This window comes from Bidens hawaiensis, unplaced genomic scaffold (assembly GCF_021521415.1).
Source record: "Bidens hawaiensis isolate Kalapana, Puna unplaced genomic scaffold, B.hawaiensis_p1.1 tig00024805_1, whole genome shotgun sequence".
NCBI lineage: Eukaryota > Viridiplantae > Streptophyta > Magnoliopsida > Asterales > Asteraceae > Bidens > Bidens hawaiensis.
This window is the reverse complement of record NW_027493918.1, coordinates 1-24,983: the sequence shown is the minus strand read 5'-3', so window position 1 is coordinate 24,983 and position 24,983 is coordinate 1. Positions and strand designations below refer to the sequence as shown.

Here is a 24,983-nt window from a genome sequence, read left to right as displayed (position 1 = left end):
ATACACACTCGATTTGAGATGAAATATATTCATAAGTGTGTTCACACTCTAATAGAGAACATGCTATCATTAAATGGAGTTATTACATTGTAATTGTTAAAACTAATTAAATGTGACTTGTTTTTTTAATAACAACTAATCAAACTAATTGTAATCAACATTTTGTTATCAAACTAAGAACTTAAAAATGACAATTAAGAAATTAAATGTGACGTGTTTTTTAATAACTAAATTTTAATTTCTATTATTTTTGCGTCTTGTGAGGTTTGACCCGAGTCCTTACTAGGCAACACCAATACCTTTATCACTACACCATAATGAGTGGGGCTAAATGTGACGATCAGTAGTGGGGCTAAATGTGACGGTTTGTAAATCATATAATTGATCACAAACTGGGATTTGGTTAAATAATCAAAAAACTTTAAATTTATGTTAAAAACTATTACCTGAGTTTTAACGATTAACTCATGTAAAAAGTTGTAATAATAACAAATGATTTGGTGTCACATTGTAAATTTGTACCTGCTCGTATCATTAAAAGTTTAACGTGACTCACGTATTATCTCTCTCATATTTTTGGGCAAAAATATCAATCCCTTAATTTCAAACCATAAAAACAATTATTAACATCATTTTACATGTGAATGATTTTTATATGCTTATTTCACAATTTTGGAATTTGACATGAATAATAATATGCCAAGAGTAAGGACAAAAGGGTAAATCCAACTGGTTTCATAATCTTCTATTTCTCTGCTTCGGTCTGCAGTCCATCTTGTAATTTCTATTGTCACGCTCAATAAAGCAATCTTTATTTTAAGCCCCTGACTGGTCATTTTCTAGAAATATTTAATTAACTTTTAATTTTGTAAAAGTATCTATCAATTGAGGAATTATGAACTTTTTTAATTTTCATAATTTGTGTAGTTCTTGAAGTCATAAAACAGCCAATCATTACCAACCTTTGTCGTCCACACCATTGTTCTCCCGGTTCACCACCATCTATTATCATTCTTAGCATATCCTCTATGGTGAGGGGCTTCGAAGCCTCTCCTCAATGCCACATAAGCATCATGTGAGCACCGGGGGCTTCAAGGGCGCCCCTATATATATATATATATATATATATATATATATATAATTGATTTCTTTTAAGAACCACTTTGAGTTTTAAGAACTCAACGTAACAAAAAAAAATTCGAATTTTTTTTACACATGTGTAATACGTAAAAGTAAGTGATGTAAAAAAATTACGGTATTTTTTTACACACCAAATCGACTTTTTACACATGTGTAACTAACGTTTAAACTTGTGTAATTATCAAAAATACTTATTCGCTCTCCTGCTTCATTTTTTAATTGAATTTAATCTCAGCCACATATTTCATATCATTTAATTAAGGGGGTGTTTGTTTTTTCTTCAAACATCTTCAAGGGAGCTAATGTCTGCACGCGCGCAGACATTACCCTTGAAGACTGTTTGTTTTTTTTCTTAAAACAGATCTTAAGTTATCTTCTTTCATCTTAAAAGAAAAGCAAAGAAATCTTGCTTAAATCATCTTCGCAAAAAAATCATACTCTTATCCCTTTGAAGCCACCCTCTCATCCACTCCTCCCACCACCGTCCGCCACCACCACCCACCGTACGCCACCACCACCATCCCCCACTGCCACCGTCCACCACCATCCACCGCCACTACCCACCGTCCGCCGCCACTACCAGCATCCACCACCACTACCCATCGTCCGCCACCACCACCACCACCACCATCCATCACAGCCACCACCAATCACCACCGTCCACCACCCACCACAACCGTTCATCACCACCACCACCCACTGTCGGACGCCATCACCGTCAACTACCACCGTCCACCACCCACCAAAACCGTCCATTACCACCACCCACTGTCCACCACCACCATCCATCGCCACTACCCACCGTCCGCCGCCACAATTTTATTATTATATTTTCTATGTAACTTGAATAAATGACTTCTATCTTGTGAGATAAGTTTGACAGTTATGCAGACAGTATCAGCTTATAAAAACAAACAGTCTTATATTTTCAGCTTGCAGATCTTCAGACCACATCTTCAGTTGCAGACATGAAAACAGATGAAATCAGCTTGCAGACAGTTTATGTCTGCAAAAACAAACAGCACCTAAATGTGTGGTTCAAAATTGAGTTCTTAAAGTTCTTAAAACTCACCATGGTTCTCAAAATAACCCTCTCATATATATATATATATATATATGCATATGTATGTATCTATATGCGTGAGAGGAGGACCCACCAAATTTGTTCAACCACGCCGGCCAACGCAACGATCGGATTGTTGGCGCCCACCATCCAACCGCGCCCCACTGTGGTGTTTGCCTCCATCGGCGCCCAAAAAACCGCCCCCCACCAAGCCCCATAGCGTATGGCCTTAGCAATTTTTTCAGACCCGACACGAACGTTGACCCGGACGTTTTACCGGGTCAAAGGTCGGACCAGTGTTTGACCCGGATAACGTCATAAATAATTTATATATATATATATAGGGTATGGTTAACGTAAAAAATAATAGTTTTGTGAGAAGCATAAGAATAGATGTAGACCCTTGAACCTAGATACTAGTGGTTGAGATTGATAGTTTTTAAAAGTTGTATAGTTTCCTAATTACATGGTATAGTGTTCTATTTATGTGGTATACTTTATTTTAAATATTTCTCACACTTCTCACAAAACTATTGTTTTTTATTTGAACATGTTTATATATATATATATAGGATGGTTCAAGAGAGAAATAGATTTATTGCAAGAAATGAAAGAAGTTAACTACAGCCCTAGATTAAGAATAATCAATGGTATATATGTTGTGGCATATTTGTAAATAATGTCAAATATTTGATACAAAAAACACTGGAAGGGCATCTTAGTAATTTTGTGTAGGCTTATTAACTAGCGCCACATTAAAATTCACCGGAGTCGAACACATAATCTATTTCCAAAATAATAACCTTCCAACTTCAAAATCGATCCCGTATCAAATTGAACAATCATAATCATCTAAGTATATCACCGATTTCTGAAATCATCCTTCTATTGAAGATCCATCATCTTGGACAATTATAAAAGGGGTTATCTTGGTTAATCATAATGCTAGGGTTTTGGAAGCTTAGTCGTCGCTGATGATATTTTTGACATCAATCAGTCAGCCACGACGGTAATATTCAGTTTATATATATTATATGTGTACTTATATTTTCCGATGAAGGTTGGCAAAGTTGTTTCAACTAGTGGGTGTGGATCCGATTGGTTATGTTTGCCGTCATTTACTGGATTTGTCGTCATTTACTGGATTTGTTGTTTATGTATGTTAATTCTTGTGTAAGTCAAAACAATATGAAGGGCAAACTCGGATTGAAAAAAGGTAACCTGACTTTGATATGATGTGGGTACATGTGTTAAAATTCAGGAAGTAAATGATTACGGTTTTTGTTGAGTGCAGAAAGAAGTAGTCAGGGGATAGCGTTGAGAACATCGTTTTCAAGGTTTGCGAATTCTGTTGAAGAACCTGTTGATGTGGAAGCTGACCATGGGTAACATGGACAACATATTGGTAATTGATAATAGTTAGTTGTGTACGATGCTTGTTATGTGTTGTTGAATGTCAGCATAGTTTGTCTTAATTGTAGGTTGATGTTGCAAATATGTGTAGGCATGGTTTATATGTTGAGGTCTTAAGTATCTTATGTTTTATATTTAATGTAGTGTGGGTTAAGTTAGCGCGATGTTAATGGTTGATATTGTGTGTTTTGGTTATCTGATGATGCAGTGTGATGTTAAGTTAGTGCATAACATGTATTGTATAGGACTGTTATTTTAATGTAGTGTGTGTTAGAAATGTTGATGTAGGGGTGTTAGTACCTGATTAAAGTTGTTTATGTAGGTATGTGTAAGATGAATTTTTTTAATTTGGAATGTTTTTGGTAACTGTGTAGTTAGTATCTATAGTTGCAGTTTTTTAAAATTAAATTTTACTAAAGTTGTTGATGTGTTTCATGTGTAGGATAAAGTAAGCTTGTTCGTGTATGATTTGTATAGTTAGTATATATTTATGTGAAGGTGTACTGATGGTTTTGTAACTGGAAATAAAATAATTAAATAAATAAAAATTGTACTTTGGTAAATAAATTTAAAAAAGTATGCATATTTGTCTATGTTTTGTTTTTTTATGTTGAGAAATAGTCACAATATAGGTGACACTGTAAAAATATGTTGTCAGTTGGTAAACTATCTTTTTTTAAAAATATTTAATTTTTATTGCAGTGAGGAAAACTGATGCGACCAATGTTACCAAAAATGTAAAAAGTAGCAAACATGGGCAACAAAGAATTAGAGGTATGGTTTTGTAGAACCTTAAGGTGTTTGTTAAAAATTATAAATAGAAGGTGAGTTTAAATCTTTTAATGTTGCGATTTTATTGACAATGTAGGTTCCAGTGTACATATTCAATCTTAACAAGATACAGCCAAGAAATGTATGAAATAATGTTATTATTGTTAATTATAACAATTGTATGTGTGTTGAATTTGTTCAACTTAGTAGCATTATCTTAGATATGTGTAAGTTTAATTGTTATGTGCTAGATATCTTCGTCATTTTAATTAGTTTTTTATGAGATGGAAATAATCTGTCATATGATCTGTGTGTAGGTGACTGTAAGTAGAATTTGTAGGATTCTTATGCAACATAAAGAAGTTTCGTTGTACTTTGAGATGATAAGCTTATGTTAATGTTTTTGTTTGTTTTAGTTAATATATTGATGTTGTGTAGAAAGGTAAAGCCATTTGTTTTATGTTTATATAATGAAAACACTCGTTTTGGTTGAAGAACGTTTATAATTAATTTTGGATTTGATTCTTAACGAAAAAAACCGACTAATAAAGGGTGATATTGATGTAATATCATGCCAAATAAGAAATGAGTTAACAACGAATCAATAAAATTAATAGTGAATCATATTATGTTATAAGAAAATGTATCAATTGCAATTACTGATGGTTCAAAACTGATATTAATAATAACGATAACATAACCTAGTTATAGAATTATCCAATTCGGAATCACTGAGGAGGGTGGAGGATAACTGAAGATCGCAATTACTCTTCGATAATTTATTCCTCAAACATCTCTTCTGATCTGTGAAAAATATATGCGATTGCCTTGAATTTATGATTGATCGTTGAAATATTCTGTAAAAAATCAAATTTAGAATGAGTGAAGATCGCAATATTTTAATGTGGATTCGATTGCAAAACATCGATGTTATGATACTATGAATTAACATAAATGTAGTGATAATGGAATCTGATAGATGAATTTCAAATAATATGAGAATATAAACAATTTAATTAAACAAATAAATTATTCCAGCAACAAAAATAAAACTTTCCATATAAAAAAGTTATGGATTTTACCTTCCTACCCCTCCATTTAAATAAAAGGAAAAAAGAATAAGAAATTTCTTATTGGTTGAAGTCACTTCTCTCATTTATTGCAATAATTTGATTGTTTTCTTAAACTTAAACACACACACACACACACACACACATATATAGAACTGTAAATTATTTAAGAACTTGAATGAACCTTTGAAAACCAGCGTTTTTTATAAAAAAAAAATTGTAAGTTAATGTTCTTTGAGATTAGTTTTATCATTTTTATATCTATATCTACAATTACAATTTTGAAAATAAGTTTTTATACATATCTATATTTTGTTTGACACCTGTGTAAATTTGTTAGTACATAAATTTTACATATATGTAAACTTGTGATTAATATATGTAATAAAAAAACTTTATATAAAATATGATAAAACTACTCTTAAATAATGTTAATATATAAAAAAATTTAAAAAATTGTTTGGTTGTTAAGAATTCTTAACTTTTTTAGAGTTCTTAAGTGACTATATATATATATATATATATACATATATATATATAGAGAGAGAGAGAGAGTGTGTGAGTTATAATAAAATGAAATAGTTTTCTAGGAAAAGTAAAAATAAATCTAAGCACTTGGATCTATGATCTAGTGGTTGAGATTAGTAATTTTTAAACTAACAAATAGTTTCCTAAGATCTAAGATTTAGGCTACATAGTTTTTTAACTTTAAATTTTATATTATTTCTACTCTTCCTACAAAACTACGTCTTTTTATTTTAACCCTTCTCTCCCTATCTCTCTCTCTCTCTCTCTCTCTCTCTCTATATATATATATATATATATATATATATATATATAATATATAAACGAAAACACAAAATCCTACGTGTCGTGATGTGGTCACTCCCCCTTTTTTTGGAGTCATCAGATTTGCTTGATTTTTAAATGGAGGCTTCTCATGCATTTGACCTAAATTCACGAGTATGAGTCTTACCAAACCCAGATATTTGTTAAACGGGTTATAAAATCTCAATAAATTAAAAATTATTCTCACCAAATTATTGATGTGAAAATCCTATAAAACAGGATATGCAAAAAATTATTATATGATTTTTTTAAAAAAATATATTATTTATAATTAAGAAACAATTTTATAGTAAAAAATATATGCGGGTCTTGGGTCTTACCAAACTTAGATAAATTTTAAACCGGGTTATAACATCTTAGTTATTTGTGAAGCCTTTTTATCATCAAACTCAACGTATATTATAAATTTCATTACAATAAATAAAATTAAACGCAAAAAAGTATATAAATATTAAAATTAAAAATGAGTAATGTAAAACAGCCCCCGTAATATGGGGGATAAAAACTAGCATATATATATATATATATATATATATAATATATATAAACGAAAACCCAAAAATCCTAGGTGTCGCGATGTGGTCGCTCCCCTTTTTTTGGAATCACCAGATTTGTTTGATTTTTAAATGGAGGTTTCTCATGCATTTGACCCGAATTCACGGTTATAGGTCTTATCAAACCCATATATTTCTTATACGGGTTATAACATCTCATTAAATTAAAAATTAATCTCACCAAATATTTGATATAATAATCCTATAAAGTAGGGATATACTAAAAATTAATATATGATTTATTTAAAAAATGATATATATTATTTATAATTAAAAAACCAATTTGTAGTAAAAAAATTAAACGGGTCTTTGGTCTCATCAAACCCATATAACTTTTAAACCGGGTTATAACATCTCATTTATTTGTGAAACAATTTATCATCAAACCATATGTATATTATTAACTTCCATACAATAAAAAAGATAAAATTCAAAAAAATATATATATATTAGAAACAAATAATATAAAACAACCCTCGTAATACGGGGGATAAAATCTAGTATATATATATATATAACAAAAAAAATTTAATGTTTATCTATGTTTTATACATTGCTTTTTAAAATATATATGATTTATGTTTGATCGATAGAGACATCAATGAAGCTTGGTTGGTAGCTCATGGGTAATTACTAAAGCTTCTATCTCTGAAATGACCCGTGTTTGAATCCCGGCATGCACATTTCATTTTGGATTTAATTAAAAAATGGGTTTTACCGGTTCACACGCAGGGTCAACCGGTCCAGGCCGACCGCCCACCCGCAAAACCGGGCGGGTTTTTCGAAACAGCCCAAATACACTGACCCGACCCGGTATAGGGACCAGGTTTCAAAACACCGATCTTTACTAATCCTAACTGCTACAGTTGGAATGGGACTACGACCCATAAAACTGTGTGTTGTGGGCGAGAATTTAAGGCGATATGAGGTGATTTTGGTTGGAACCCCCCCCCCCCCCGACAATAGAGGCAAAAGGGGGGGGTGAGTTTTTGTCGCCCATTTGTGTTTGTTGTTATTATTATTATTATTATATATTGTGTGTTTGATATATATACTATCGTACATTAGGTACGATAATGGCTTATCGTACATTATGTACGTGACATTCCAGAACGCTTGATTAATAAATGTGCAGTGGCAATTTCGTAAATAACCCAACAGTTCGCGATCAAAATTCGTCTATTACAATCAACTCTAATACAAATTCGGAACTCGTCGCTCAATCTAATCCAATTTCTAAACTCTAATCACAGCTTAAAGTATGAAATCTCTAAAGTCAAAAACCAAATCAAAATCGAACGTCGCTGGACATCAAAAAATATTCAAAATTGATCAAAAAAATATGAATTAATCAATCGAATTGATGTGTAGACGTATTTAGATTCATCAATAGATTATGGAATTGCAGAAATAATGCACTCAATCGAGCTCTGATTACGGTTCAAAATATTATGTTTAAACGTTCTGAAACAAAACTGAAGACCTTTAAACGTTCTGACCAAAAAAGAACATCTTTAAACCTTCTAATACGTTCAATGAAGTTCTGGGTGTTCAAAAAAATGAACATCCTTAAACGTTCTAATACGTTCAATGAAGTTTTGGGTGTTAAAAAAATGAACATCTTTAAACGTTCTAATTTGGGTGTTCAAAAAAGTTTAGAAATTCTGAACTTCTAAACTAACAAAAAAAATTAAACACATGTAACATGAAACTGAACACTGAAATCACTTCATATAATCTCGTAATCATCAAACAATTATCAATCGACCGTCAATTTGATCATCGATTCGATCATATGAACAAAATATGAAACGTCTGCAACTGGGTTTCTGCAAATGGCGCTTTAAACTTTAAACGTTCAGTTAAAACCCATCACTCAAAACTCAAAATTGATCAATTAAAACTTCAAATTGATGATTAATTGGACCAATTTCAAATTCAATTAATCAATTAGTTCAACAATTTCAATTTCAATTGGTCAATTTTATCAACTGACCTGTGAACAAGTCGTGACGGAGGAAGATAGTGTACGATGGACGGAATCGTTGGATGGTAGACGGTGGACAGAATCGTTGGATGGTGACGGAATGCTGAACGGTCATGGTGAAGGTGGATGGAATCGATGAGAGCAGTGAATTATCAGATTTGATGAAAATTACAGTATTGCCACCTCGTGTTATTTGAATTCGACAGGGATACGAGTCGCGTACGTAATGCACGATTAGGGATTATTGTATTAGATCATTTATCTATATATGTGTGTGTGTGTGTGTGTGACTACAACACCATTATACCCCTAAAACAAAACCCACCCTTTGCTAACTGGCGTCACATGACACAAAACGCCCTATTTTATAGGCCATCCACTACACAGCCTAATAAAGATCTACTTGATCTAGTTTTGATTAGAGGTGTACAAAACCGGTAACCGGTAATTCAATAACCGGTTGTTTTGATAACCGGTTAATTTCTTGTAGCCCAAAAACTGAGTAGACCAGTTAATCGGGTCGGGTACTACCCGGTTATTCACTTAAAAACCCCTAACCGGGTTCGAATATTAACCGAACCGGTTAACCGATAACCGGTTAAAAAAACCGGTTTTTTGGAAGAAAAAAAATTTCTAGAAAAATCAGAAAAAAAAATAAAAAATAATCTAAAAACTCTTGTTTTTTATTGATTTTTTTCACATTTTCAGCATTTTCATAATCATTGCTTCAAAACAATACATAAATAACTTGAAAATAAACGTTTAAAATCTTCGTGACGTTGAATTCATTCGTTTACTTGGTTGCACCATACCGGCTTAGCTCGCTATTTGGTGCGCTACCACGAGCTTTTTTAATTTTATTGTTTCTTATATCATTAAACAAACTTGTGTTTGGGTTACTTGATGACGAGCTTTCTCCAAAACCCATTGATTGTCGAGCGTTCGGTGCCGAACCATGTTTAAGAGCATAATATTCAAACATGTTTTCTAAATAAGTATTAAATTTTCTCACTTGTTTTGATGCATGATTCGGGTTATCTAAATGCAAATCCAAAGCCCAACAAATTTTTTCGATTAAAGTTTCAATCCCAGTAACGGTTAAAGTCGAGTTCAACGCGACGACACAAGTAAAAACCGGGGGCAATTCTTCAAAATATTTTTTCAATTTTAATTTCATTGGTAATATCATATAATCATACATTGGATCGACGTATTCAAAATCGTTTATTTTGACACAAACATAACCAAATTTGATGAAGAACCAACGGACTCGTCGGATAATAAATACCCGACAAATAAGTGGTTGCATTTTTAAAAACCTTAAGCAACTCGCTTAACTTTGAAACCGTTTCCCAACCCTCGACGAAAATGCCCTAACCTTTCATTTCTTAGCAAGATTGCCATGAAATAATTCCAATGTCGGTCTTTGTCTTAACCCGCTATCAAGCATTAACCAAGTCGAATTCCACCTACTAGGTACGTCGAAATACGGACCTAAAGTGATGGAATCCGTATCGATACACAATTGCAAATATCTTGTATATCTTTGCTTACTAGCTCTAAAAATTTCGGTTAACGTTAATCTAAAACGCTCGGTTAACTTTTTTATTTACTTAACTTTTAAACCGTCTTGCACAACCAAGTTAACGATATGTGCAACACATCGAGTATGAAAAAAACACCGTCACAAATCGGTTGGTACTTTTAGTTTTTGAACTGCAGAGGTATTATTTGACGCGTTATCGAAAGATATGGAAAAAAGAGTGTCTTGTAATTTAAATGTTTGTATAACATTATTTAAAATATAAAACAAGTTTTGGCCGGTGTGAGGATAACTAAATAACTCAAACGCGATCGTATGCTTCATCATTTGCCACGTGTCGGGATTAACCCAATGCGCGGTAACGCAAAGAAACGAAAACGGTATAACGTATGGAGCCTACAAAACGTCGGTAGTTAAGTTAACACGGTTTTAAGTTTTCGAAACCCAAAACTAATTCTTGTATAGCTTTTTTCCACATTTTTAAACAATCGCGTCTTAAGGTAGTGCGACTTACATGTTGATACCGAGGTTGGAGCGTTTCTTGAATCAACTTTGTCAAGCGCAGGTTGTCAGAGTGATCAAACGGTAAGCCCTGTTGATGACAAATTTTGCCATCCTTTCGCGAACGATTTCGAGGTTAAAAACCCAAATGTCGGGTCCATCGGTTGAAAGATGCGATTGATCCGTGGCCGGATTGTTTTTCATGGTTTGACAATGTTTTTCTAGGTGAAGCCTTAAAGTGGAGTTCTGACTCTTGTTCGTAAAATTTTCCACATTTTTTGCACCGAGCCTTAAACGTCCCGTTCGCCATTTCACACTTGTCGAAATTACACCAAAGGGTACTGTCTCAGTTTGTTGAGACAATTCTCGTGACGGTTAAACCAAGTTGTTCAAGTGTATCCATTTTTTTTCGTTTTGGAAGTGGTTTTTGAGTTTGGTTTAGCGGTTTTGGCTGTTTTTTTGCGTTTTTGAGAGCTGGGGAAGTGGTGCAATCAACTCAACACACCCAATACCTATTTATACCAATAAGGAGGTTGAAAATAAGTCCAAACGGTCAAAAAATTAAGTCCAACGGTCATATTAACGGCTATTTTTTTTTGGTATGCGTAATAACCGGTTAATAACCGGGTTCTGTGGGGAAAAGAAAAACCGGTTTGTGTTGGACCGGTTAGTGGACCGGGTTCTGACCGGTAGAAACTGGTTAACCGGTTACGATGTGCACCTCTAGTTTTGATGCGTTAAATTGAACCATGAATTAACCTGGTTTCAATGAATCAAAAGGTTGAAAACTAAAACTGAACAATACCAAATTGTTAATAACATAGAGACTCGGCTTGGTTTCAATGTTTGGGCTTAATAAAGCTTCCACAACAAGATTGTTTATTTTTCTTCTTTTTCAGAAAAAAAAAACGGTATTTCTATTGCCTCTACTTCAGCTTTTTAAGTTTTTCAGTGGCCTAGATCCCCGGATAAACTTATACATGGCATAGGTTAGAACCCAGGACCACTAACAGTCAGTCAAGGGTCTTTAAAACGTGAGCTAACCCAACCTTAACATCTATATATTAACTCACACTCTACCTCTCACGTCACACACGACCACACTGACATCTCTCTATATTAACTCCCACACTTTACCTCTTCACACATGACATTCTTGGTATGCATTTAGTGACAAAATTCAATTTCAATTTTAATGAATTAGGAACAGAGGTGCACAAACCAGAATTCTCATGAACTGGTTCCAGATATGGTCAACAAAAGTCTAAATCGGAAACCGTTTCTGGATATAGTCAGGGATTTGACCGTTTCCATCGGGTTTTTTTTCGAATTAAGGGTATGAGAGGGTCGAGTTTTGGCCGGGTATAAGCGGAACCGGTTCCACCAGATCCAGGTCGATTCCAGTTCCGAGAAAAAATCAACGCCCGGTTCATACCCGCTGGTAGGGTCCGGTTCTGAGTAGAAACGGCCAGGTCGGTCCAGAATCAATTTTTTCGTGCGCCTCTAATTTGGTATTCAAAAAATCTCCATGTCATTCTCAAAATGTTTTGTTGAAAAATAAGGAGTTGTCAACTCACCACCGGCCTCCATTTTGAAGTCAAATAAAATCTATCTAAAAAGAATTCTAAGACATTTAAAATGTAAAACAATTAAACCAAATTAAATAAATTATCAACCATTTATTGTCCGCACAGCCGCCGCCACCTCCTCCTGGCAACAAAGTGGTCAATGAGGGTGGCCAAGCGACATAGACGCAGATAGATGTGTACAAACCGGGTTTTTCAGAAACCGGAACCGGGTATGGTCACTTTGAACGCAACCTCTCTATTCCAAAATTCTTTGAAATAGGGGTAAAGGTTGTCTACATCCCACCCACCCGCCCGCCCCAAATCCTACTGATAGCATTGCTACTAATTCAATATGTTTTGAAAAATCCAAAACCAATTGAAAGAACAAGGTTCAAAACTCCGACCAGGCAATTCTACGACCAAGCATCAAGAGTAACAAATCACTTCATAACTTTCAATTCATAGTTTTCAAGTTAAGATTCGCAACCAAAATCAACTCAAAATCCCATAAAGATAAACGTTCAGCGATTAACAAGTCATAAACATACTTGAAATAAAAACATAAACTATAACCAATTCAAATCCATTACATAATTATTATATCTTACCATCATCATCATTCCTCATCATCATCATCCTCAACTTCTTCACAGCACCTTAACGATACTGCAAAAAACAACATAAATTCAATATCAAAACTCATCATCAACCTTTTAAAAACTACAATCATAATAACATATAATTAGAAACCCCCAAACGCACCTTGATGAAACCAATTTCCTTAGCGTTGCTGTGGAAGCACTGTCTGCAGCACATAAGCCCATACTTCCTGATCAACCCATGTGAGTTCCCACACACACGGCTGCATATCAAAGCAAATTCCTGTTATCATTATTATGGGTAATTAAAACAGATTGATGAATCGTATGAGGGTTGGAGATTACCAGGTGCGTGAGCCAGGACCGTAGGTCTTGGGGTGAGAGTTCCAGATGTTTGAGTGGCCCATGATTATCAGATCGCAATAGAACAGAGACGGTGAGGGTTTGTAAATGTAAGAGGTGGATGCTATTTATATGGGGTACGGGAGGGTGAACAAACAAAACCCTAGGTTCCTTCTCGTAAGTTATAAGGAGCAAAAATAAAGAATCCCAAACAGCCCCTTAAGATCATATAGATATCAAAACTCAAAATAAGTCGACTTGTAATGAGCTTGACCCTAAGCCTTGTATCGAAAAATCAGTTACGTTCGCCAAGCCTTATGTTTCTTAAGCTTTTTATATAACGCTTTTGGACTTTTATATATTCGTTTCCATTGCACAACATTGACTTTTTTTGGCTGGCAAATAGTCTCCTATTCTGTTACTTCTTACACCTCTGTCCGAGTTTGAACCTAAGACATTTCCTCTAAGAGATTAACAAAGTTTGAACTGAGTTTTGGCCTGTTTAAGGTTTTTTCTCAAAGTATATAAAAAAATTTTAAAAATGTATATGAATTAAACAATAAATAATAAACAAGTCGAACCCGAGATTGTAAAAACAACTCACTATATGAACTCGGGCTTTAATAAATTAGTTTCAAACGAGCCAAGCTGGAGTTTCCACAAGTAAAACAAACCTAGCCGGGTGGGTTCTGACTCGTCAAACTCAGCTCATATGCATCCCTAAGCGAGTTGAGTCCACTAGATTTGTCGTTTTTTAATCAATAGTTCATATTGAAACTTTAAAAGTTATTAATATGGTTTATAAATATATCGTTGGGTTATCGTACAAAGGATATAAAGGTACCATAATACAAGATATGCTTTGTTTTAAGTACAATTTATAAGATGTATAAACTAATACCTTAATAAAAGTGATACGTGACAAAAAATTGTGTATGTCATAACTAACCTATCACAACCCTACCTTCACAACTTTACACTGCTAGTCATTTAAGTAATCGTTCTCACTGTATAAATTGTTACTTTGAACTGTAACAAACCTAACAAATTAAAGAAACCAAATACATTAAATATTTATTAGCCATCAGGAGTTAGCTCGGGTGATCAGGGGCTTTTCATAAATCTCCTCCTAGGAAGATCCTATATTTAATTCTCACAAGTGTATGTCATTTATAGAGGACAGTGTTACGGACTGAAACCAAGAACTCAACCCAAAAGACTAGTCTGATAGGTGAGGGAACCCATTTGGCTTATAAACCCCACATCAAGTTGCCCATACAACCGATGTGGGACAAGTCCCATACCTTGCATTGGTTTCAGTCCGTAACAATGCACCCTCCTTAAGGGCCAACCGATGTGGGACAAGTCTCATACCTTGCAATGGTTTCAGGCCGCAACAATGCACCCTCCTTAAGGGCCAACGTCCTCGTTGGTCACGGCTGGCTCACTTCAGGCCACCACTCCGTGGGCCACCACTCTGAGGTTGAAACAGAAGAACCCAACCCAAAAGACTAGTCTGATAGATGAGGGAACTCATTTGGCTTATAAACCCCACATCAGTTGCTCATACAACCGATGTGGGACAAGTCCAATGGTTTCAGTCCGTAACAGACGGGGAACACACCACTGTAATAAGAGAAGTTGAAACCGAGGAAGAAATGATTTCTGTATGAGTTTCTCTTTGAGGACGAAGTTATTGCAATTTTAACGTAAACGCCCCTTGGAGTTTAATTATTCCATTTATGGCCACGGAATCTATAAAAAGAACCGATTGGCATCAGAATTCAACACACCACCATGGCGGACAAACAGAAAAACCCATGCGACTCATCATCATCGTCTCATGACCAAAGCAAAGAAGAAGAAGAAGAAGACTTGATGGCGTTATACGGGTCCGATTCCGGGTGGGTCGAAGCCCGTACCCACTGCGATCATCTGGATATACTCTCTTCGGATCTAACCCACATTCCCACACCGGACACTCACTGCAACAGGTTCCATTTCAAAACCCAATTATCTTAAATAGATTTACAATCCACTTTCATCACCCAGCAACTCATTTTGATCTCCAAATCTCAAGTTTAAAAGACCCATGTTTTTATTTTATTTTATTACAAACAAGGGAATTAGGGTTTCAGGGGTGTAAACGAGCCAATCGGCCTGAATATTCTGGGACTCAGAATAAGCCTGTTTAATAAACGAGCTAATCGACCCTTTTATTATATTGATTTGTTATAAAAATAATATATAATATAAATAATTAATTTAGGAATCGAGCGGAGCTTGAGCTTTGGAAATAGAGCTCGGCTCGTTTACACCCCTTCTCAAATGTGCATTAATTTTGTAACTTTTGAGTTGATTTTGTGTATGCAATTTGGTTATTTGTGAAGGTGTCATCATCCTGCGGAGAATTGGTTGTGTTTGAGCTGCAAAGATGTTCTATGTAGCCGATTTATTAACAAGCATTTGCTCGAACACTATCAGCAACAAAATCACTGTCTAGCATTGAGTTATAGGTATGATCAAAACTCAAAAAACTTTGCAAAACCCTTTTGAAAAATTTCTATGATTTTTCTAATAATATTCAAATCTTTGTTTCTGTTTGTTGTTACAGTGATCTATCAGTCTGGTGTTTTTCTTGTAATTCGTATTTGGATGCTCAAGTTATGCCTCGTCTTCGCCCCGTTTATGAAACTGCTTACATTTTGAAGTTTGGTGAAGCACCGCCTTCTCGGACGATTGAGTGCCTGCAGTTAGATGCTTCCAGTTCAGGAAATTAGAAGTTATGTCAGACATATGATAATCTAAAGTTCTTGTTTTCTATGTTCATTTATGAATATGATTATAACGGATGACTTGATAACAAATATCAATTTCTTTAAAAACTTTTGAAAGGGTTAAAAACATGAAATGTCAACATACTTTTAACGGGCCTTGTTCAAACTGACCCATTTTTAAACAAGTCGTGAGTGGGTTTTTACACATTTAAGAAAACGGATTGTTCTACTTCTAGCCGACCCAAAACCTTTTTTACGTGTTGTGTTCGGATAGTGTAAGGAATTACCTCCCCTAGTAGTAATGAGGTGGGGTGGCCCAATAATCAAGTTGTAAAAATCTTAACCAATTTAATGGGTTGTAAAAAAGTGGGTTAAATGGGTCATAAACGCAACATGTTTAAGTAAACGGGGCTACATATGTCAACCCACACATAACCTGATAAATTAAACATGTGGAACATTGCCACCACTAGTTTAAACGGGGTTACATATGACAGCTCAAAACCTGATTACTTTTGTGCCGTGTTGAAAATTGGCAACACCAGTTTGGTTAAGCATATGGGTATTTTCAAAGCCGAGTTTTGAATACAAAGACCTATAGGTTACTTATATAAAACATCTACACCAAATGAAAAGAAGCAAAATGATACAAAACCAAAATAATTCAACAATTTCTTAACTTGAAATTTGAGTAACAAATGGAACTGGTGTAACAAGGGAAGGGAAGTCACCAATGATTTCTAAGTATATACTAATATACATAATATATGGTATGGGTTAGATTAATATTTATCGAAAGGCGTCATGGTTCCTTGTAGATCACACATGCGGTGCTCACAGTCTAGTTTGCCCCATCTTGCATCAACTTGTTCACATGGAAACGTAGGCTTCCCAAGACTGCAATATTAACCAAAAAATCTATTTTCAATGCATGCAGCCTTTGATTTATTAAAAACTTAAATAATAGTTGAAATTACCTGTAATAACAATGGATAAAAATGACATTTGCTGGTGGACCAACCCTACATATATAAAATATTATATGATTTAGAAAATATATAAAAGTTACCTCCGGTTAACAACATTGTGCACTCGACATAACCACTGAGAAAACTCGGTTTGAGAACCAGCCTGTACAGGATTTGAGCTGCCAAACATGTAAAACTTCATGAATTTCAGAACATGAATAAAAAAAAGCTGTACGTAGAGTTAATAACATGATACAATTTTCATCTTGCAAGTTTAATGATGAAACAGTACATATGAGTTCTGAGTAAAACAATGCAAATGCAGTACCTTAAAACTTCTTTAAAGTGGTCTGCACATTCCTTGCAAGGGTATATGCGAGATAATATTGCCATCTGCAGTATATTCAATCCCATCATACCACTTATATTTTATCTAATAAATAAACAATGTGCTAAAAATAATTACAAGTAGGTGGTAGAGACAAACAATGGTCATGAGTGGTGCTAACCCGTTTTGGGCATTTTTAAGTTAACAAGTTTTATAATAGGTTCCCGTTTTGACTCGTTGACTAATTTGAGTAAGGCCCAAATCAGCTCATTGGCTAGTTTAAGGTGACCCAGATGAACCAATATACATTTTATTTTTGTCCAACTCAACACAATATTTGATAAATGCGCCATGATTACCACCTATACTTTTTAGTTAATTCTTTTAGCTTAACCCATTTGGCCCGTTAGATTAAAACAAAATGTGATAACTGACCCATTAGTAAGAATGAAAGATGATGCAGAGTGGGTAAATACCAGTTCTTTAACATCCTTCTTCTGCTGCCTGGTCGGCTTTTCCTGGTACTGGAGCAATGCAGCGAAAATAAACAACCAAAAGGCAGTGTCAAGTGAATAATAGAAGCAAGACATGCTAAACAACATAAAATATTTTTATCAAACAGTTTGCTGGTATTTAAAGACATAAATCAAAGCCTGTAAACAAAGCGAACGATAGCACGAATGGGAACATGTTTGTGTGCGTTCATTTAACTTTAACCAAACACGAACAATTAAACGAACGGATTTTCTTGTTCATGTTCATTTGATAAGAAAATGAACATGCTCGTGTTCATTAACATTCTAAATGAACAGTTCATGGACAAATAAACATAAGCAAACATAAACGATCATAAATGAACAACAATAGAAGTCTAATAAACAAAGTATCCAATAAAAGATGCAGCTATGTTAGTGGTGAGTTACTAGCATGTTTAACTAATTTTAAAATTATAAAATTACATTGTTGAATGGGTCAAACGAACACAAAATATGAACATATATGAACGAACATAAGCATACATAAATAAACGAATGTTCACGAACGTAAATGAATAAAAGAAAATGTGTGCATGTCCGTTCGTTTAATTAAATGAACAAAAAAAATCTGTTCATATTCGTTCGTTTACTATATAAACAAATTTTTGTTCACGTTTGGTCTTTTAAAAACTAAACAAACTTTCCGTTGAACGGTTCACTGAACGTTAGGGTTATTTGCAGGCCTACGTAAAATTGAGGATTGACATGAGAATAAATAATGGAAGTATTGAGCAACTGCAGTATGTCAAGGGAATGTGATCTTTTTTACTCACTTAACTTTTTAATAATTTTATAAATACATGAATTACCACAAGTAACTAACAAGATAACCTGAGCACCAAGAGTATGAATGAAAGTCCAAGTCGCCCTTCCAAGCTCCTCTCTAGTCACTGGACCAGCCTGCTGTAGAAACCACAGCAATAAACAAGTTCAAAATCTCACAGAACGTGGGTTGTTAACACTAGTTAAATAGTTAAACACGCAGTCGAAGCCACTAGTGTATTAAATAACTATAAATAAGAGTTGTAATATATAGATAAGATTCAATTAGCTGAAATTCTCATACACGTCTAAGGAATAGATAATTCTTATTTAATAAATGTACGGACTAGATCAGAAGGTGCTAATCAACAAATACATGCCTTTAGTAAAGGTTTGCGCAAATATTTGCACAAACTTGTGATACTCTGATACGAACCCAATTACCGTTTTCAGTTCCCGCCTTTGACTCAAACACCAATTCGTTAATATAAGAGTAGGGGGAACAGTTTCTTAGTTTTGTTAACCGTTCGTGTTAGTATTAGTACACATATGTTCAATTGTTTTAAGCGTTGATGCTTATGTTATCAAATTAGGGGTTTTAATCCTTGTAATCGGAGATAGCCTATCTCAAAGGTGGCTACTAATCTAAATTTCAGTACTTTAGATTTCAGGTATCTAACATTCTCATACTTGATCAATATCAGAAACTTTGTGATAATCATGCTCAACGAATATCAGAAACGTGTAATAATCATGCTCGACCAATATCAGAAACTTGTGATGGATTCCTACAGTTTGCCCAGAGCATGTCTGATGTAATAAACATATTCTCCTACACCTAACCAATTCTATTGTTGTCGATAACAACGAAGAAGAAATCAAAACTCGCCATTCTTCAAAAATCACTAATTTGAACTTTGATCACCAAACGCTCGATATAACGCCCGACCAAAAACCGAAGAACTATAGTAGATGAACTAAACTCACAGAGGCATTAAGAATGAGATTTGGAAACTTTTCAACAACAGAATTTAAACATCTTTATCAAAATGGGACAGTAAACGAGTATCCATGAGTCAGGACTTACATCAAACACTTGGTGGGCATAATATATTTTCCCAAATTAAAAAACAAAGTTTCACATTTAACGTCTTAATCATCAAATAGAACATAACAACCAATACTCAACCAGTAACAACGATACACACAATCATACTCCTCAGTCAGGACTTACATCAAACACTTGGTGGGCATGATCAATTTTTACAAATTAAAACACCAAACTCTTAAAAAACTTAAGCCCACCATACAAATAACACTCTTCAATAGTATAAAGAAGAAAAATCAACTTAAACCTTTGTGTTCGTGTCGGTTGAGTGAGGAGGATAAGAATCGGCAGCTAGCATCGATGCGGTGGGTGTAGGAGGTGAAACTGAAATCTGTACATTAGTGGGTTTTTGGGGGATTTTAATAAGTTTTGAAAGATTGGTTTGGACTGCCATTGAAATTCTTCCAATGGTGATGCAGATTGCCTCCAAAGGGTTTTCACCCATTTTTCATCCACGGAGAGAGAGAGAGAGAGAGAGAGAGAGAGAGAGAGAGAAGGCGCGGGAACTTCTTGGGTCAGGTTAGTAGACTTGACATAAATTCGAACCAAACCGGAACCTGGTCTGTCCTACATATAACCAAAGCCGGTTCCATGGTCGGAGCTAAGCTTTTGGATTTGGGTTCACCCGAACCTAATCTATTTTTGGTTTTATATATATGTGTAGTACTGTATTAATGAGCGGACTCATTCTTTTTCAATTAACAAACCCATTATCATTTTAGAAAAAAAGGATTTGAACTCACTGATTATGAAAATTTATTGAAACTATATAAATTATTAAATACTACTCAACCAAATTATGCAATTGGCTAAAAATCAATCCACTATTTGTGGTAAAGTGATAGGAGACTTGGGTTCTCTAGTGGAGATAGAAGTTCGAACCTTACTTATGTCACTTTTTGGTGGATTATGGCAATGAAGGATTTGAGCTAGGTTTGTGCAAGAATTTTAGTTCGTATTCCGAGCTCAACCGGGTTTTCGTCCACCGTGTGTTACGCCAGAGAGTTATGCTATTGTAGCGGCACAACGACTGTCAAGTAGCATTCGACGGTATGGTTTCCTGGTGAAACGCCCAAGCCAAACTATGAAGCTAGCGTGCGCCCGGTAAGACAACATAGTCTGCCCATAATGAAGCAACAAAGCTCTCGAATTCAAGGAGTGCGATAGCCTAAAAAAACAAGAAAGTAGTATGTCAAAAAGATTGACTCAAACATTATATTAAAGAGATGCCCAAAGTTTCAACTAATAATAACTAATTAAGATGTGAAATTCAAAAAACAATTAAATGACCTGAGGTTCGATCATTTGCGCCTTCGGTCTTTTGAACTACCCTTCACTCCTTCCACGGTTGTGGAGTGTCGACTCCGACCATTGCACAAACCATATACTGCCTAATGCACGAGCCGCCCCCACATGCTCAACCCGGTGTTCCTAATACTCGTGCTTGTTATCATTGTGGAGACTCAAATCATCTTCGTAATATGTGCCCTCAACTTATCCATCTTTATCAAGCTCAAGCTATGACTGCACCCTACTACCTTACCCATGCTTACCAAGTTCAAACACATCAACCCTACATCCTTCAAGCTCCTCTCATCAGTTAATGTCAACCTTACCTAACCCAGCTCTATCAAACCCCGCACCCGCAAGCTCAAGTGTACCAAACATACTCTACTCAAGCCCCTGCTATACAAGTTCAACCTATTCAAGCTATCCCAAGTTAATCTACCTCGAATGCCCAAACTCTTATGAATTCAACTTCTCAAGATGCTTCAAGTCAAATCAATTAAGTTGTACAAGGACTCCGAAAACTTTTGCTGATTTTCTCATTCTATCCTAACTTATTTTTGTCTTTTCTTAATTAATGAATTGTGTCGTCTCTTTATGGCATTGGATTATTTCAATTTGGATTATTTATCATTCGCACATTTTATCTCCTGAATAAAATTTATTTTATTTAAGTAAATTGTTTATTAAAACCTACTTTTATCTTATTTGCTTATTCCCATTCATCACAAACAATATTGATAACCTCAACTATCAAGAGTTTTCCCTTTACAACCTTCAAGACTTATACTTTTACGTTAAAAGATGTCTTATAAATTATTTTGTTTTATTTAAGTACACTGCAACTTTTGAAATGTTTTATACATTGGTGATTTTCCAGTTTTATAATTACAACTCCTTAAAGCTTTTGTTTTCTCAAAATTATGTCTTTTCAAATGTTTTGTAACCCACACGATGGGACGAGTTATGTGGACCATCCAACGATGAAAGTAACTATGGTCTGAAACATAATTATCGAAGTCCTCGCATGGAAATCATAATACGTACACTTGTGTGTCATAATATAGAATCGAAAGTACTTTGGATAACGGTACAAATGTAAAGATGATAAGGACATGGTGGATACGCCCTGGCTAAGCAGTTAATGCGGAAAAATATAGGATATCGGTCAACAATCGATATCTGAGATATCGATTATCGCAGTGACATATCAGTGGGATATCGGTAATTCTAATATCATGTAAAATTTATATATATAACAATTTAACACTAATAATTCAGTATAGTCTCATACCATTAACAAATTAACCTTTTGCAAATTGCAAAACACTAACAATCGTATCAAGTAAGAATTGATTAAGACTTAAAACACTAACATTGAACACTAAGAGTTGATAATGAAGACTTAAAACACGGATATCAGGAATACAGGTGATATATCGGTCAAATATTAATCCAATATCGGTAAATTATCGGTAAATATTGTTGATATTATCGGTACCGATATTCTGTACTGATATTCTGATTTATATATCGCCAAGGGACCGATAACCGATATATCAGTGATATATCGGCGATATCGACTGCATAGCGCCCTGGTACATCCTATATATAAGTGTTCTTATCGGATTTTCATTTGCAGCGTTGCTTCAACTAATCAAAGTTATGTATTATGATTAGTTTTAAATTATATTTTAAAACATTTTTTCCTCAAAATTTAATTGTTTTGTTTTGGTATTCTTTAATTTCGAGAAGAAATTCCCAAAAATAGGGGATAATGTAACAATTCGGGTTTTTTTCGTTTAACGTTCGGTTAGCCGTTACCCGACCCGTTTCAATGTTCAGGAAATTTTATCAATAAAATATCGCAATTACTGAGTTATTATTAGTATAATATTATTGTTTGAATATTTATTTATTTATTAAAACAACTCTGATATATATATATATATATATATATATATAGGGGATGGTTCAAGAGAGAAATGATATTATTGCAAGAAATGCGAGAAATGAATATGAGCCACTAGTTTTGTTTTAAGTTTTAAATGTTTAAAGTTAAATAAAGAAAGTATTAATCATTTTCTTTCTTCAATTAATAAAACTAATAAACCATAATACTTATCTACTTAATTAATATAACTAATTAAATTATTATAATTGAAAAAAATAAGAACTCATTTATTTTTATAACTTATATTTTGTGTTTTGAATTTTTTATCCTACACAAGTATAATTTATTCATACATTAAAATTTCTTTCTATTCAAAACTAATTTCTTCCAACTCAATATATTAATATCCATCAACACATACTTACATTATAATGAATAATACAAAAAAAAAACTATTTTATATGTGATTGCATTAGATAACAACAAAAAACATACAACCTACACAAAAACGTATAATCTACAATTGTTTTAAGCATAAGACAACATATAACCTACACACGAGAAATATATAACCTACACACAAAATTCATCATCAATAAAATACACACGCACACGAAAAACATATAACCTACACACGAAAACTTTATCTTACACAAATACAATTTTTTTCATACATTAATTTCTTTTTATTCAAAACCAGTTTCTTCAAACTCAACTTATCAATATCCATAAACACGTAGTTACATTGTGATGAATAATACAAAAAACTATCTTACACATGTTGCATTAAATGTCAATAAAAAATATACAACCTATACAAAAACATATAACTTACACTTGTTCTAAGAATAAGAAAACATATAACCTACATACGAAAAACGTATAACCTACGCATGTGAAGCATTTGTGTATCTTTGTGTAATTTATATAATTGTTGACGTCGAATTACATATGTAAGTTGTATGATTTTTGTAGATTGTGCGTGTTTATTGCTCAAAAACTAGTGTATGTTATATTACTTTGTGTAGGTTATATATTTATTGTTTATATTTAATTGACACATTTGTATGATGTTTTTTTTATTATTATTTATGACAATAATTTTTATAGGCATACCAATTGAAATATGTATGTATATATATATATATATAATATTTTGATATTTAGTGTTAAAAAACACGTTGGTATATGCTAATAAATTGAGTGGAAATTATTTTTTTAATATAAAAAATAGTATTATATGAATAAATTGAATTTTTGTTGAATTAAATGAAGAATGTGTATATAAAAAATAAAACTAAAGTATTGTTTTTATCATTTTAATTATTATAGTTAAATTATTTAGATATATTAATTAGAGAGAGATTTATTAGACCGTCCGTAGTGGCACGTTGTGCCGAGCGTTTTATGGTATAACGCCGGGGGTACCCCCCCCCCCCGGCGTTTTGGCTATTTTTTTAATGTTTTATGTAAAATGCGGGTATGGGCACAAATATAAAAAAAGAGCCGTTGGATTGGAACGTTGGAATAGAATTAAAAAAAATTTATTTCCTATATATTAAACCAACTAATTCCCAATCAAAACTCATCAAATTTATTAAAAATTCTCTTTCAACTCTATAATTTCTCACACAAAATTCACTATATAAATGGATCCTTCATCTATATATAAACAATTTTTCGGGCTCGACCAACAAGCCGAGGACGCGGCGGAGGAACAGGCGGTTACGAGTGCGATTACGCTCGCGACAACTTATATGAGTTCCGTTACGAGTGCGATTAGCTCTCCACCACCCCCCGTTTCAAAAAGAGCATATATCGAACGAGATCGTACTAAAGCCAACAACCGGTTGATGGCGGATTACTTATGCGACTCGCCGAGATACAAGAACCCGAAGACCTTTAGGCGTCGTTTTCGGATGT

At 33.9% G+C, this 24,983-nt stretch overlaps 3 protein-coding genes across 4 annotated transcripts; 1 reads left to right on the top strand and 2 right to left on the bottom strand.

Annotated features, from left to right (window-relative positions):
- Window positions 1-12,917: 12,917 nt before the first annotated feature.
- Window positions 12,918-13,477, bottom strand: LOC143569927 (small ribosomal subunit protein uS14z/uS14y/uS14x). Its single transcript, XM_077055716.1, has 3 exons — window positions 13,404-13,477; window positions 13,222-13,321; window positions 12,918-13,125 (listed from the first exon to the last, which is right to left on the bottom strand). Exons 1-3 carry the CDS (start codon window positions 13,463-13,465, stop codon window positions 13,117-13,119), a joined length of 171 nt encoding a protein of 56 aa, XP_076911831.1. The 5' UTR covers window positions 13,466-13,477; the 3' UTR covers window positions 12,918-13,116.
- A 1,619-nt stretch (window positions 13,478-15,096) lies between these two features.
- Window positions 15,097-16,218, top strand: LOC143569924 (uncharacterized). Its single transcript, XM_077055713.1, has 3 exons — window positions 15,097-15,394; window positions 15,791-15,916; window positions 16,015-16,218. The coding sequence occupies exons 1-3, from the start codon at window positions 15,198-15,200 to the stop codon at window positions 16,178-16,180; spliced, it is 489 nt and encodes a 162-aa protein (XP_076911828.1). The 5' UTR covers window positions 15,097-15,197; the 3' UTR covers window positions 16,181-16,218.
- Window positions 16,219-16,902: 684 nt separating this feature from the next.
- LOC143569925 (FAD-linked sulfhydryl oxidase ERV1-like) lies at window positions 16,903-20,324 on the bottom strand. 2 transcript variants are annotated; one of them, XM_077055714.1, is made up of 6 exons: window positions 20,127-20,324; window positions 18,841-18,912; window positions 17,950-17,997; window positions 17,474-17,538; window positions 17,247-17,324; window positions 16,903-17,074 (listed from the first exon to the last, which is right to left on the bottom strand). In XM_077055714.1, exons 1-6 carry the CDS (start codon window positions 20,322-20,324, stop codon window positions 16,960-16,962), a joined length of 576 nt encoding a protein of 191 aa, XP_076911829.1. In that variant the 3' UTR covers window positions 16,903-16,959. The 2 variants fall into 2 exon arrangements, with proteins under 2 accessions (XP_076911829.1, XP_076911830.1); XM_077055715.1 differs by having other exon boundaries at window positions 18,841-18,909.
- Between the last annotated feature and the right edge of the window lie 4,659 nt (window positions 20,325-24,983).